Genomic DNA, 15,952 nt, shown 5'->3' with positions numbered 1-15,952 from the left:
GGGCAAGGAAAGTCTCTAAATGCGATGCAAATCCAATCCCTTTAATAGTGACCTGCGACGAAGAGTTCCATGACGAAAGTCACCAAACCCTAGTTTGGGTGGCCATGGACTCCTGGGGTTGTAGAGCCGAGACCATAGGCCCAGATAGGCTAAACAATGGCGCTAGCTTTTTTCGGCAAGTCGCACTGCATCACGCACATAGTTCCCCCAATAAATGGGCTCGTCCTGTTCGGACATATATTTATACATTAGGCTAAAGGACCAGCCCAATATGATAAACGGTTGCGAGCCTGCTACAGCCTGGTTCGGTTTGCGGCTCTAGTAGCTTCTAATTCCCTCCATCCCTCCGCTCTCTAGAAGAAAGCCCGATCAAAACCCTACTTTCGCTCCCTCTCGCCGTCTCCTCGACCCCGCCCCGCTCTTCTCCTTCTTCTTGTCTCTGGAGAGGGGATCTCGTGCTTTTGCTTGGAGGAATCGAAGATGTCGATCCGCGTGCTGAATCCGAACGCCGAGGTCCTGAACAAGTCGGCAGCGCTCCACATGAACATCAACGCCGCCAAGGGCCTTCAGGACGTCCTCAAGACCAACCTTGGCCCCAAGGGCACCATCAAGATGTACTCACTCTCCTCTCCCATCGCCTCTGCTCCTTTCTTCTCTCTCTCTCTCTCTCTCTCTCGCTCGCTCTCTCTCTCTTTCTAATATAGGATGTACTCAGGCTTGTTGGAGGAGCGGGGGACATTAAGCTCACCAAAGATGGAAACACCCTCTTGAAGGAAATGGTATGATTCTTCTTCTAAACCCTCATTAGAAAAAAAGTTGCAATCTTTAACGTTTTCTTGAAAGAAGCAGTGCTTCGGTGGTTCTTGATCTTGTGATCTTCTGGGCAGCAAATCCAAAACCCGACGGCCATCATGATTGCGAGGACGGCGGTTGCTCAGGACGACACCAGCGGCGACGGCACGACCTCCACTGTGCTCTTCATTGGGGAGCTCATGAAACAGTCGGAGCGCTACATTGATGAAGGTTCGCTCTGCATTCCTGCTCTGCATTTGTTTCTTCGTTTGGAGGAAAATTATTTCCCGTCTTTAGAAAAAAAATAATTAATCTTGGTTCGGTCCATATAGCTAGTGCCAATATGTTTGTGGTCCGTACTTAGGGTTTATTGCAAGTGGTTTACCGTCTGGGTCTTATCCATATTCAAGGGGGTGACAAGAAAAGATTGTGGCACTTGGTTCATCTCTTAAACGAAGAACAATGGCGAGTAGAAATCTTCAGCTTGAGTTATGGGAGGCTCAAGATCGTACACTATCTTAATCTTGAAGATCAATAAAAAGATGTAATTTCCAGCAGAGGATTGTGGGTTCTGTCTCCACCTGATTTCACCTCCACAATAGAGAATTTATGTTCCAACAGACAACCAAGCCCTTAAAGATTAAGTTACAAGTATATTCAAGGTATATTTGCTATAATGGGTTACCCCCTCGAGGCATTGATGCTATAATAGGAGAGCCAGAACATAAGAAAGTAAGGCTGTAGACTGGAGGGCTTCCGACATGTCACATGTTAACTTGCTGACTTGGATTATTAATATTTGAGAGGAGAAGTGTTGAAGAATTTTAAGGGCATGTATGGCAGTTGCACTGATAGTGTTTTGATTTGACTCTTTCGGTAACTATTTGTCCCGTAGAGTTTAACATGATTCATCACATAATTTTATCTTCTTCTCTCTTTTTCTAGGCCCCCTTGACATACAGGGTAGTGTTGAAGGGTTGTTTTATAGTTTTGTAAGCTTAAACTATGACCAATAAAGTGCAAGTCTCCTTACCCACGAACTATCACATTAGTTTGACGACAGACACTTTTCTTGGTTAAAGTTTCTTAGCAAAAGATGTACACAAATTGTTATTATGCTGCTTTCAAGTAAATAGTCAGGCATAAATTTCAATTAAAAATCCTTTCATGTAGTTGTGTTGATTTCACTTGAAATTGCATTCCAAAAACCAATCCTATTATACAGGGAAAGGTCATGGATGGTGGTGATGATGATAATGATTGTGATGGCAATGATTAGCGTGCCTTGCAATTTCACTGGTGGGTTATAATGTATTTAGTTTTGTACCATGAAGAAAACTTTCGTAAATTAGTAAAATATATTACATATTAGTTTGTATCATGAGGAAAACCTTGGAAAATAGTCAGATTTTTACTGTCTGTGGACTGAAGGATGCTGCTGTTTTGTTTAGGAAGTGACGACTTATGTGAATATCCTTTTTTTTTTTCAATTTTTTTTTTAAAACTTTGTGTGTCTTTGATGGTTACCCTCTTGTTAAAGGACTTGGTAGGACTTAATAATATACACTTGTACATCTTCAAATCTTCTTCCATCATACTCTTATTCTATTTATAAAATAAGAAGATGGAGACATATTTCCTGTATTGCTGACATTTTCTTTTCAGTCACTAGTATATTCAGTGTGCCATGCTAGAAAAGTTTTTTAGTTCTGATGATGATTCCAATAATTTCAAATTGTTGAAATCAACTTGTTTTCAGTAGTCATTTATGGGTAAACACATTGGGTAATTTAATTTATTGTCGCTGACCTTGAGTTCTGAAATGACATTGCTCCAGGCATGCATCCACGGGTATTAGTTGATGGGTTTGAAATTGCAAAAAAAGCAACTCTTGAATTTCTTGAGAAGTTTAAGACACCTGTTGTGATGGGCGAGATGCCTGACAAAGAAATCTTGAAAATGGTAGCAAGAACAACTCTTAGGACAAAGGTATTACATGTTTCTCAATGTGAATCATATTTTTCCCTGTATGATATACAGATGCTCACTTCATCTGTTTTCTTTCTAACGCTGCATTTTTTTGTATTTTTGTTTCTTGTAGTTATATGAAGCGTTGGCTGATCAACTGACTGATATTGTTGTTAATGCGGTAAGCATGTTCTTTGCATTCAGACTTTAGTGGGAGCTCATTTTGTGTTATTTTTCATGCTGTCAGCTGCATATAATTGGATAATTAGAAATAACTGCCAATTTATTAGTTAGGATAATATACTGAGAACTTATGCCATATCTTGGGAAACATTTCTTTAGTAACATGGAGCAAGTTTCAGTTATAATTACAACATTTGTACCAAGACTTGTTACAATGGCCTGGGGAGATGACAGCAAGGTCCGCCGTACTGGGTCCGGTAGGCGTACCGGTTGCCTACCGGACCGGTACGGGCCGGTTCGTACCGTGCTCCGGGTGGTACGAACCGGAAGCTCTTCCCCGCCGGAACCGGGGAAGAAGAAGAGAACCAGAGAGAGCGCGGGGAAGAGAGGGAGGGAGCCCACCTTCGGCCGCCATCGGAGAGCCGCAGAGGGGCGTCGGAGGCCGGTGGGGTGCGGCGGAGCCCGGCGGGGGACGGGGGAACCCGCGGGGGCGCTGCGGAGGCCGCGGCCGCGTCCACTGTTTCGAAAAAACAGGGGACGCGGCCGCGTTTTTTAATTTGGGGATTTTAAGTGAAGTCGGCAAATCGGTTGCTGACTTCACTTAAAAATTCCCAAATTAAAAAATTGGGGATTTTTAAGTGAAGTCGGCAAATCGGTTGCCGACTTCACTTAAAATCCCCAAATTAAAAAATGCGGTCGCGGCCTCCGCAGCGCCCCCGCGGGTTCCCCCGTCCCCCGCTGGGCTCCGCCGCCCCCCACTGGCCTCCGACGCCCCTCCGCGGCTCTCCGATGGCGGTCGAAGGTGGGCTCCCTCCCTCTCTTCCCCGCGCTCTCTCTTTTTCTCCTCGTCTTCTTCGTCTTCGGCAAGGAACCGGCCTGTACCGGTTTCAACGGCTCCGGCGTACCGGTAGCTGGCCGGACCGGTTTGTACTGGCCCGTACCGGCCGGTATGGGCCGTTTCGGCATACGCTGGATGACAGTGACAATGTATATTGCTGTTAGGTATCTATGATGAAGAAAATTTGTTTAGCTGACCCAGAAAAGTTGAAATAAGCTTTTTTGGTTACTGTAATGGTGTTTATTTACTAGAACTCCATGATTTTAGTCTGTCTTCTTCCAAGGCTTTAACAGAAAAAATTATCCTAGCTGCCCATGCACATTTATATGTGTTTGATGAACTTTTATCACACTGATGAAATTCTCATTCTATTTAATGACCAAGATGTACACACTAGGTGAAGTATTGATACTGTTTGATGCACCTTACCATGAATTCATCCAACATTTGATCATGGATACATGTTCCTGAGGTGTAATAGAAGTTAGGTTTTACTTGGTATGCTTTAACTTGATTACATAAACAATTGTTGGCTTTCTTTCACTCTTTCTTTTTTTCTTTTCCTATCACCTGTCTATAGATAATTTTTTGCATGTACATATGCAAAATGAATGGTGCTTAAATGATGGATAGACATATTGGATCATGTGTATATATTTTAATTTTCTTCTTCTTCCCTTGAATTCACACTGCGTGCAATCTTTTGGATTAACTGCAAATCTAGATGTAAGCTTTCATAAATTCGTTTTTCCTGAACTATTTAAGGTGTTAGTGATGCTTTAGGCAACTCTATTCATCCTTTGACATTTTTTTTTCAGTTGTGTATTTTTTTTCTTTTTGTAGACATCTCATTAATTGATCTTTTGATTGTGATTCCTTCTAATGAAGATTGAATGTCTTTATTGTAAAGTTCATGCCTATAGATTTGCCTCATGCCTTCTCATGATGTGCAGCTGTTCCTTTTGCATTGAGCAATTTTTTATTTTGATATGGACAGGTGCTCTGTATACGCAAGCCTGATGAACCAATTGATCTATTTATGGTGGAGATAATGCACATGCGTCATAAGTTTGATGTTGATACACGATTGGTATGTTTATGATATTCCATTTTAATCTCAAATTTTTATCCAATTAATTCCTTTCTTTGAGTAGAAAAATGTGTTTTGTGCTTTGTACTATTCATTGGTGAACCTGGTATTAATGTGAGAACTGGGAAACCGAGCTTTCTTGTAATTCATATGCTAGAACACCTTGGAAGATCTTAAACAAATACATATTATCGTTATAGTTCATTATCTGTTTTTTAAATGATCTTATTAGTTATATTGGTGAGTAATGTAATAATACTTCTTCAAGAGTACCAAAAAGGTTTTGATAAAGCTTTTGATAAAATGTGCTTGCTGCAATAGTTGTTTGATTAAAGAGGTACTGCAAGTGCTGCAAAACAAGCATACAACGGGTTGTGTGGAGAATGCCAGCCTAAGTAGATGACAAGAATGCAACCTCTATGCTTCCTTCAAATTGATGTTCTTTGTTCTTTTTATTAGCTTTTTTGTCATATAAACAAACAAGAATTTCAATTATTAAACCTCCCAATTGACTCAATCTATCAATTTATTTCTTTCTTTCAACTATTATCTGTTGCTTTCTTTTTTCCTTAGTATGCTGCACCACCATTTTCATTTTTCTCATTTTTTTAGGTTGAAGGTCTTGTCCTTGATCATGGTTCCCGACATCCTGATATGAAGCGAAGGGCAGAGAATTGTTATATCCTGACATGCAATGTATCTTTGGAGTATGAGAAAAGGTGCATATCTTGAGCTAATTGTTTGTTGCATCATCTTTGTTTCAAATATATTTTTGATGAAATATGCTGTAGGTTTAGCTCGTCTATTGTCAGTTTTCTGGCAACCTGATACGTTCTTAGCATAAGAATTTTGGTGTTTCTCTATAGGTTCCTATGATTTTTAGTCTGAAAATAAGATATACAGGATGAACTACGTTTACGTCGAATTATGTTTCTATGTGAGTATGCAGTCACTTTGGTGGCTGAACTTTAATGCATGTAAGCAAGATAGATCAATTTTCTGTCGTCTTCATCATTTGACTTGTCTCCATGGTTGTCCAAATGGCTGCATCCTTATTATATTCCGCTCTTATCATAATTTCTCATTCTATTGTTTTGAAAAAAGAACAAATTGTACAGTCTCATGTGCTGCCGTGCTACTGTTTGGATTGTGTTGTCTATTAGCCATACTTTACAATACTTTAGTGACTGCGATTTGTCTTCTAAAAGATAAAATATCTGGAGTGTAGCCATCTTGTACACTGATTGATTGCCAGTCCTTTTCTGGTGGAGCTAAGGTAGTTGAAAAGGTTTCTGCAACTTGTCTTATCCTGTTAATGTCTCAAGTATCTCTTATGCTTGAAACTAGCAACAAATGGAAGGGAAACAGAGGATGAACTAGCAAATTGACTTACTTTGTGGGCCAGAAATCATAATATGGCATGTATATTTTAGAATATTTAATTATATATTGATGACCTCAATATTTCAAATGTGCTATAATCATAGTAACAAGATCTAGGTGATTGGATTTTTTTCCTATGAGTTGTTTCGTTGCCTTGTTCTTGATCTTATACTAATATTGTCCTACTTCATATGTAAGACTCATGTTAATATTTATTAATTTAGCTGAAATCTTTTTCAAACAAAACATGATGCATATCACTGTTGAGGGAGAACATATTAAGTATTGTTAATGGGCAACGAGAACTCTGTTGATTTATCTTGCAACTAATAATTCTTTTTTTGTCAGTGAAATAAATGCAGGGTTCTTCTACTCCAATGCAGAGCAGAGAGAAAAAATGATTGCTGCTGAAAGGCGCCAAGTTGATGAGCGAGTTAAGAAAATCATTGAACTAAAGAATAAAGTAAGAATTATTTTGCATATCAGTATGCTTAAATATGTCAATTATCTTACAGATATCTGTAAACTTCACATGAACATTCTGTCATATGCAGGTTTGCACTGGCAATGACAATAACTTCATTGTGATTAATCAGAAGGGGATTGACCCTCCATCTCTGGACCTCCTAGCTAGGGCAGGGGTGAGTCATGCCATCACTTGATGATCAATGTTCACAGTATTAATCTTGTTAATTTTATTTTCACAATTTTGTAGTAATTCTAGTACATGAATCTTCATTATGATCTACAATCAGTATGATAGATATGCCTTACGCACCACCAACTTTGATTTGACACCCTCTCACAGCTGGCTTACCTGAGATGGCACTCTAACGGGGTTTCCTTATTTTTCAGTTTGTGGGATGCTTTTAAGGGGCCCTTTTTTGGGCATCTAGATCATACTCATAGTTAGTAGTTAGTTCCCTATAACTTGCATAGTTGCATTGGCTGTCTGAATGCTAAATACTCTCTGAGTTTGCAAGTGCTAGATGCAACATATTACTCCATTATTAAATCTGCAAAAGTTCATCTCTAGCAGGAGGTGCTTTCTTTTGATCCATTTTCTCTCATTTGTGATATCTTGAATGTGTAATTTGCAACCTTCTAATGGACATATTTTTTTGGAGTCATTCATAATATTGTACATTTGAAATGTCCTTGCACATTTTTGGAAAAAAGAATCTTAATGCCATATATTTGAGATGTAACCTCATCTATGCTTCTGCTAGTCATTCCTGTGCATGCAAAATTGCGTAAGTACCATGAATATCAAATCTAACGTGGGACTGAATATCAGATCTACAATTAGAACAAGAAAATTTGATCTTTGCAGGCTTGCATCAATTTTCTTGGATGCTTGAATCAGGTTCCTGTGAATAATAAAATATTAATGAATAATATTTCTATATTCATCTGGCACGAGTTTTTTGTTTGGAATTTCACTTGCTATTATTGTTGGATTTGGATCCTGCTTCTTTGTCACTCATTACATTGGGAGTGACCACATGTTTGCTAGCAGTCGAGACTTGCTGGCCAGTGAAGACAATTGTAGATTTTTGTGCTGATTATTGAAGTTGCTGTTGGCTACTTTACATTTTGATAGGGTTAACTGTTTGCCCTTTGACACTTAAATGTCGTGAAAAATAGAGACGATGCTTGATATGGTTTCTTGGCTTATGTCCTGTCCTAGATATGATTTGCTTTTCCCATTGCAAACCTGCCCACGTTCGCTAGGAAGAGCTCACTATTTGATTTTCCGCTGTTGCACTTTTAAGGTTTTTATTTTGTAAACTTCTCTTGAAATTAGTGTGTTTACTTTAAGCTGATTGGAGGTGACCTGAAAATGATGTCAAAGTGCAGAAAGTCTTACTGGGGAATAATCTGTTTGGAAATGGTTTCAGAAGTGTACTTGTTTATTTGTATGTGAATGACATTACAACAAGATTCATGACAATATACTGATACTAGCTCTACTGTTAATGTTCTTTTATATGTGCATGCCTAGTAGCTGGTGATTGAAAAAGTAGTTGGCCAAAAGGCCAAAACAAGAAACAGACATGAATTCAGTCAGTGTTGCCTCTTGTGTAGAATAATAAACCATCGTGTTGCTTTGTTTGTAGGCTAAGAAACCAGTTCGGTTGAATTGTGACTGATAAGAGTATTAATCAGCAAATATACTGATTTACAGTCAGTCTGAACATTGAAAATGCAAACTGATTTTGTTTGTGGTCAGCAAATCTTGAGATGAAAATTGATGGCCTTGCTAAAATTGTAATTCTGTAAATGAGTTATGAATCAATTATCAATATTTATTCAGGAAATAAATATAGAAAGAATTTTTCAAGTGAACTTGAAGTAGTATGCTTATTATACTAGCAACAGGGCACATGCTATGCACGTTGGAGGGAAGTGAGGAGAAAGTGATAAAGTTGAATCTGTTGAAGAGTTGAATCAAAGAATCCAACTTATATGGAAGTTGAATTAGAGAAAGAGATGGAGTTCAATCAACTTTTATGAAAGGGTCCGATTTGACTGGGAAAGAAGGAAAAGAGCGCGCATGCTAGTTAACATGATCAAGAAAGTAAGGTATTTTTTTAAGATAAATGGGAGGGGTAGTCTGTATTCCCACTGTAAAAGAGGGGACAGATGGATCAAGGAATATTCGTTGATTTCGAAACTGTCATATTTATATGTAGTATAGATATGCTCCATAACTTCCACAAATTTTCAGTGGCATGTCCTTATGAAAGAGAGCATAATTACCTTTTGAAGATTGACAGGTGGCTGTAGTTCTTCTTTAACATTTCATGTTTTCTATGTAAAACTGAGGGCCTGAGGTATCCTTACCTCGGTGCTAATAACCCTATTTGCTAACCTTGTATTTTTAGTCATGAATTTTTGGCTGCCCTTAGTCTGTTAGTGTTTTATAAGTTCTTGAGAGTACTAGAATCTATTTCCTTATTGTTTTATATCTCCGAGATCATTGTCCGTTAGGACATATCAACCTTGCTTTCATATCTATGTTTCTTTTACTTGCATCTGTAGATAATCGCCCTTCGAAGGGCAAAGAGGAGGAATATGGAAAGGCTGGTGTTAGCTTGCGGTGGAGAGGCTGTTAATTCTGTCGAGAACTTGACTGAGGATTGCCTTGGCTGGGCTGGGCTAGTTTATGAGCATATCCTTGGTGAAGAGAAGTACACATTTGTGGAGAATGTGAAAAATCCTCACTCTTGTACTATATTGATTAAAGGTTTTTATCTTTCAACATCCTTTGATTTCCTCGCATCCTGCAGTCAACATTGCCCGATGGAAATTGCTGGCCCATATCTTAGAACGAGTAATTGACTATTGTTACCATGAATACATCATGTCCACCTGCAGGGCCTAATGATCATACCATAGCTCAAATCAAGGATGCTGTTCGTGATGGTCTCAGATCTGTCAAGAATACAATTGAGGATGAAGCTGTTATGATGGTGAGATTTTGAACATCTTTCAGAAAATTACGTTTAGTTTATGTTTTTATCATGTTCTCTGATATTTTATAAAACCTGTCAGGCATATCCAATTTTGCATTTTTATGTTCTAATGAAATTTGGACAACCAAACAGTTCCTAGCAGTTGTACCACTTAAATAGTACTCTCAGTATATTTTGTTTGAAAAATATATTGGATATTTATATTCTTTTTTAATGCTAAATTGGCGTATTTACTCTGAGCCCGGGTAGGGAAGTGGGTCTTTTAAAAAATCTAGTAAGTAAACACTTTAGTAAGAAAATATTTAGGGGCCAGTATGGGGACGAGTTTCCGAGGAGCTTTAGAAGCGAGTTCGCCACCCTAAATGGAAGTTTCCTAGGTCAAAACTAGGAAAACAAAATCTGATTCTAATAATGATAATCCTTAGTCATTCTGATATTGATTTTCCTCGTAAGTCTGTTGCGATATGCTAATGTTTCCATAGCTGTAAGAAGACTCTGTGAGAATTCCTTGTTTCAAGGGTTCATATAATGCTCGCTTAGTTGCTTTGTCAAACTGTTCCTATTCTGGATTGCACACGTCCATGGTAAACACTTTTCAAGGCCTATTCAGCACTGGCTTATATGTGAAAGGATATTTCATAAAAAAATTTAATTATCTTCTTCATCCTTAAAATTTGACTTAAGTTCTCTCTTGAATAAGTCAACCCACTCTCTCTGGAAAATATTTCATAATGAATCAGTAATTTTGGTTCATTATGTTTTCTATATCTTGGTTTTGGCTTCTAGATTGGCTAATAGGGCCATTGGAATTATAGTGGTGAATGTGGTTAGTTCTCAAGCTCTGGAATGCAAACATCTGGTACTAATTCACCTCTTTAGGCTGCGTCTGTTTCGGGAATAAGGAAAATTGGGATAGCAAATGTTATGCCTTTGGGAATAGTTATGCGGTAACTCACAAGTTATTCTAATTTTCATTTGACAACAAATTTTGAAATAGCTTTGGGCAAGGGTTTTTTCCCCTTAAAAATGTAAAAAAGTTAGGCATAAATAATGCCTTTATGTGAAGGAATAGCTTATAACAGCTCCTCCATGGAATAATAATAGTCATGCCTGTAGTAAGCAAGTTTGACTGGCATGAGCATAGCTATTCCTTTGCTATGCCTGTTGTCCAAAGGGTGTTTAGTAGGCCTAAGGCTTATTCCATGCTATATGCCTCAAAGAAGCACGTCTTATGTCTTTAACGGAATTAGTTGCTTCATGAAAGAGCAGAGATTGATAATCTAGTTGTTCTGTCAAAAGCAAGGGCTAAGGACACCCTTTGGCGAAGTCTTTCCATCATAAATAAAAAAATTCTACCTGTCTAACCACAATTCTGAGTTTTCCTTCACTCAATAAGAAATCAAGTCTTCATGCTATTGTGAGTTCAAGTTTGTAGGAAATGCGATAACATTATATGATTGCTTCTGCTTGCAGGGTGCAGGTGCTTTTGAGGTCGCAGCCAGGCAGCATCTGGTCAACAATGTGAAGAAAACCGTTCAAGGGGTAAGTCTCCTGTGAAAACTATTAACAACTTTCTTGGAGCTGTAACCTTGATGGGCAATGTTGTTCTCAACAGCGTGCACAGCTTGGCGTGGAAGCATTTGCTGATGCACTTCTAGTTGTGCCCAAGACACTAGCAGAAAACTCTGGCCTGGACACACAAGATGTTATCATTGCTCTCACGGTAAAGATTGTTTTATTTTTTATTATTTTCCTTTCAATTACCCATCTGTTCGTGAAAAAAAAGGAGTTTAATAATGAACTGATTGGACTATTTTTATGTAATTGATGCTTTTAAGGGTGAACATGATAGAGGAAACATTGTGGGTTTGAACCATCACACTGGAGAGCCAATTGATCCCCAGATGGAGGGTATCTTCGACAACTATTCGGTTAAGCGCCAAATCATAAACTCGGGGTATGTATGACCCTAATGCTTCATCAGTTATTACACCAATTAAAATGCGGCACCTTTTAATGCTTTCTTTGACCATGCTTTACTGTTAGTTTCTGAGATTATTTATTTTGCAGACCTGTCATCGCGTCCCAGTTGCTGCTGGTAGATGAAGTGATTCGAGCTGGCCGCAACATGAGGAAACCTAGTTAAGTCACTGTCTCCATGGATTGTGTTTTGAACGGTGTTTTGTTTTTTGTTTTTGGCTTTTTCCTTTTTTAGTGATGTGATCAGATCATCAGGCTACGTATGAAGATGAGTGTGAGAGAACTAGCCAAATGTTCATTACTTCTATCATCTTTTTCTTCTATTTGGAAAATCCATGTACTTTTTCAGTAGGCTCTTTCGTTGTTAAATTATCAAGGAACATCCTAAACGAAGTTATGTTTTCATGAACTGGTGATCCGTTGAGTGCATGTAGTCGAGAGGTTTAGACTAAGGTGTACCTACGAATAGTGATCATGTAGCGGGCGATTTACATCCATTGGATGATTTGTAAGCTTCCATTAGTTTTGCCACCCATAACATCTATCTTGCTTGCTCGCGGGGATCGCTTGACAATGAGACCGAACAAAAGGAAAGAAGATGGCTTCCATGGTGATACGAGTAATAAGCATGGGCCAATACATGTTTGTGTGAATGATCCATATATGTGACAAGATAATAGAGCATGGGGACGTACATGACTCTTAAAATAATTATGATCTGTCATCAAGTATTTTCTTCGTTTATTGGGGACGTTGGGAGAGGATGACAGATGAATGCGGCTGTCATTCATGCATGAAAGTCCATGTGGGAAGTGTAACCAGTGATTGCATCCCTCTTCCAGGTGCCTAATTCCTGGGATGAAACTTCTTGGTGTTGTTCCAAGGATGGATGGTTCCATTAGGCGAGTCTTTCCATTCTCTTATCAAAATTATACGAAACAAACCATATCAACATAAAAAAAAAATATAACATAATGTAATATATTAAACCAACAAAAGAAATTTTAGCTGGTTACAAGCTTATCTGCAAGAATGTAGGGTTCAACATCAGCATGGAAGATAAAACGCTCATCCTTGGGAGCACTGCCACCTACAATTCAAGAGGTAGGAAGTTTCTACAGCCAAATAAAAAAAGGATAACCGTTCTCCACTATAGTTTCAAACCAACCATTCTTGGTGAATGCTAGATAATGCCAAGAATTTCTTGGATCAATGGAAGCCTGCCACGCCTCCGGATTGCAGGAATCCTCTCCACCTGAGATAGATTTGTCTTTCAAGGAAAGACGCGTACACTTAAAGAGTAGCATTGAAGAACTCCAGCATTGCCTTGCTGTCTTAGTGCAGGCCACGGCCTCATGAGTAATGAATGGCTCGGTGGCCTTAAGAAGTCGCCTTCCAAGGCAAGATATCACCTCATGGAGCACCACAGGCCAAGCATCCAACCAAAGCCTGGGGTCCACGTTTTATATATCCAGGTCATCGATCACCATTCCCAAAAGTCTACAAAACTGCCCATCATCTATATCGTGTAATTATCCATGTGCCCTGGGCCATCTGCTGTCTCCCAATTTGCTGCTCGATAGTGAAACTCGTGGATTCTATCATCACGAGGCTGGTCCACTTGACTTGCTCCTTAAAAACAAAGATAGGACCTAATTCCTGGGAGGATTATGACATGCTCTACTTGGCTCAGTAGCTTGTTTCATACTTCAATGTGGTCAAGTCCCATGGTGATCCAACATGAGAATCGCCGGATCACGATTAGGTTGATCAGATTTGTAGTCAACTTGGCTATTGGATCGAAGATGAAACTCGGAAGCTCCGAGATCTAACCAGGAAAAAGAACGTCTAGACGAATTAACTATTGGTCAGATGATAAGGATACCTTTCAACAGCTAATTAGGATTGTGGAGACGAGGATAGTATCATTGGAGTCGAAGTATCTACAAACATATCTCTAGTTAAATTTCTTAGCCAAATGATTGCTGGGCGGACATTTTTGTTCTCTAGATTTTATCATACAAAATAGTCTAAATTGTAGATAGTGAGCATAGCTAGGAATTATAGATTGGAGATGCTCTTGCCAGTGCGTTGTGGTGGGACGTGGGTTGCGTCATAGGATCTGCTATTGTTTTGCTGATCTGGGCGTCCAGATGCCCATGAAACGTATGAGACAAAGGGGTCAAAGCAAAACAACAACCGTCGTGCTTCCAAATCCAAAATGATCTTAAGCAAAACTACCTTTATCTAGTTTGGACCAGCGCACTATATGTGTGGTGATGATTCTTGCGTACGGATTATAACAACTCAGGACCTCATCCAAAAGGGCTAGCCGAAAGATATTATTTGGATTTTTTGGTCCTATAAAAGCATAGTTGATGTGGGACTAGACACATGCCTGCACAAATCATCACATACTCTCCCCATTTATGACACTACAGGAAAATCTAGCATTGCCAATATTTTTGAATGTATATGCGGACGTGAAAAAGCGTCGCGTGTTTGCTTACTGACCCTTCCTAAAGCATCAGCTATGCTACCGTCGAAAATTAATTTTACGATGCTTTTGGTTTGCATCGTGAGTTATAACAAACGATGCTTATAAGCGTCACTAATTGCCGACATTTTTAAATTGCGTCGGCTTTGAAGCATCTTATATTAGTGATACTTATTTGCGTCTCTAGTTAACGACACAAATAAGCGCCGCTAATATATATTTTAATGATGCTTTAAATCAGTGTAAGCGTAAATTTTTTTAACAAAAAATATTTAGAAAAAATTTAAAACTCTGTATACAAATATATACACCAAACACATACATAATAGAAGCCATATAATAACATATGCAATATCAATAGAAATAAAAAAATATTCATATTGTGAAATATAATTATATTTACTTTGTCAAACTTGTTTGAAAGTCAATTTACAACTCAATGTGCTTCAGAAAGCATAAAAAATATACACATAAAACTCCTAAAAAAATAGTCTAAGAGCTATCAAGGGTCGATGACAGCATCATCATCTCTACGAGTACTGAAAGTATCAGGATCCTATAAGAAAAGGATAAAAACTTTAGAAGTTAAGAATACGAAAATTACATAGTATTATAAATCATTAAGCTCATACAAAAAAATACTAATTATATAAAATATTCAAATAGATGTAGTTATTTACTCGAGGAAGGACAAATCTATGCATTAAAGATGCAATTTGGTCTAGCTGAGTCCTCGAAGATTGTATCTCCATCTTATAGCTCTGCCTCATCTCCTCCATCTGTGTCTCTGGCCTACGAATCTCTGCATTGCTACTACTATGTCTAGTATCTTTGGTATATATGCTCAATGCGGATAACTGAGTGGGAGTAACTTCAACGCCATAATCTCTCACTCATTCATAACGCTCCAGTTCCATTAATTTGGCAAATACCCGAGTTTTGACATGATTGGTCTCACTAGATGATGACGACTCTCCGACATGCTCTGCCATAAGGAATGATGACTCCCTGACCTGAGCTAGGGCTGACGATGCTTTAAAGCGTCATAATTTTACGACACTTACAAAAAGCATTGGAAAAGTAGTTTTAACTTGCCGACGCTAAGAAGTGGCGTCGGAAACTAATAACAAGATAATGTTTCTATCTAGCGTTGATAAAATTTTGCCTACTTTATCTTTTACCGACACTTCTTTCTAGCGTCGGTAATATTCCGTCGCCTTTCATATTTATTCATATAATGTGCCCTAGTATTCTTGCCAGGCCAAGAATTTAAATCCATTCAAATCTAATTACAAATACCAGGTTCGGCTTTTGGTTAGCCCTAATGGGCATGTGTCCTCTAGTCCATATAGGCTATAGGTCAGGTTTGCTCTGATACTATTTATAACAACCTAAAATCTCACCCAAGATATATTATTTAGGTTCTTTGGTCCTATATAAGTATCCAAAATATGCCCAGAGCATAGCCGATGTGGGACTCCTCCATATACATCTAAGGGCTCCTAAAAATGGCAGGCCATACACAAAATTTTAGATGTTGCGATGATTGCATCAGGATTCAAAATACCAAGAACAAAAAAGCATTAAGCACAAAATTTAGTAAAGACAATAGGGCTTGTAGCTATTTGCAAGCCAATCAGAATGACTAACCTTTCTTATCCAGGCTAATTAACCCATACGACATCTTTTTTATTAGTCAATATGAAACTATGACAATCTTTCTTATCCATTCTCGTGACATT

At 38.5% G+C, this 15,952-nt stretch overlaps 1 protein-coding gene across 1 annotated transcript; it reads left to right on the top strand.

Annotated features, from left to right (window-relative positions):
* Nucleotides 1-243: 243 nt before the first annotated feature.
* Nucleotides 244-12,106, top strand: LOC103706174 (T-complex protein 1 subunit zeta 1). The gene is made up of 15 exons (XM_008790212.6): nt 244-614; nt 716-779; nt 888-1,023; nt 2,630-2,781; nt 2,894-2,941; nt 4,779-4,871; nt 5,484-5,590; nt 6,603-6,717; nt 6,809-6,895; nt 9,300-9,504; nt 9,636-9,730; nt 11,207-11,275; nt 11,349-11,456; nt 11,572-11,690; nt 11,804-12,106. The coding sequence occupies exons 1-15, from the start codon at nt 481-483 to the stop codon at nt 11,877-11,879; spliced, it is 1,608 nt and encodes a 535-aa protein (XP_008788434.3). The 5' UTR covers nt 244-480; the 3' UTR covers nt 11,880-12,106.
* Nucleotides 12,107-15,952: the final 3,846 nt, after the last annotated feature.

Source organism: Phoenix dactylifera, chromosome 3, assembly GCF_051530095.1.
Source record: "Phoenix dactylifera cultivar Ajwa chromosome 3, Ajwa_hap1_PhDact_Kaust_v1.1, whole genome shotgun sequence".
NCBI lineage: Eukaryota > Viridiplantae > Streptophyta > Magnoliopsida > Arecales > Arecaceae > Phoenix > Phoenix dactylifera.
This window is presented reverse-complemented; position numbering and strand designations above follow the sequence as displayed.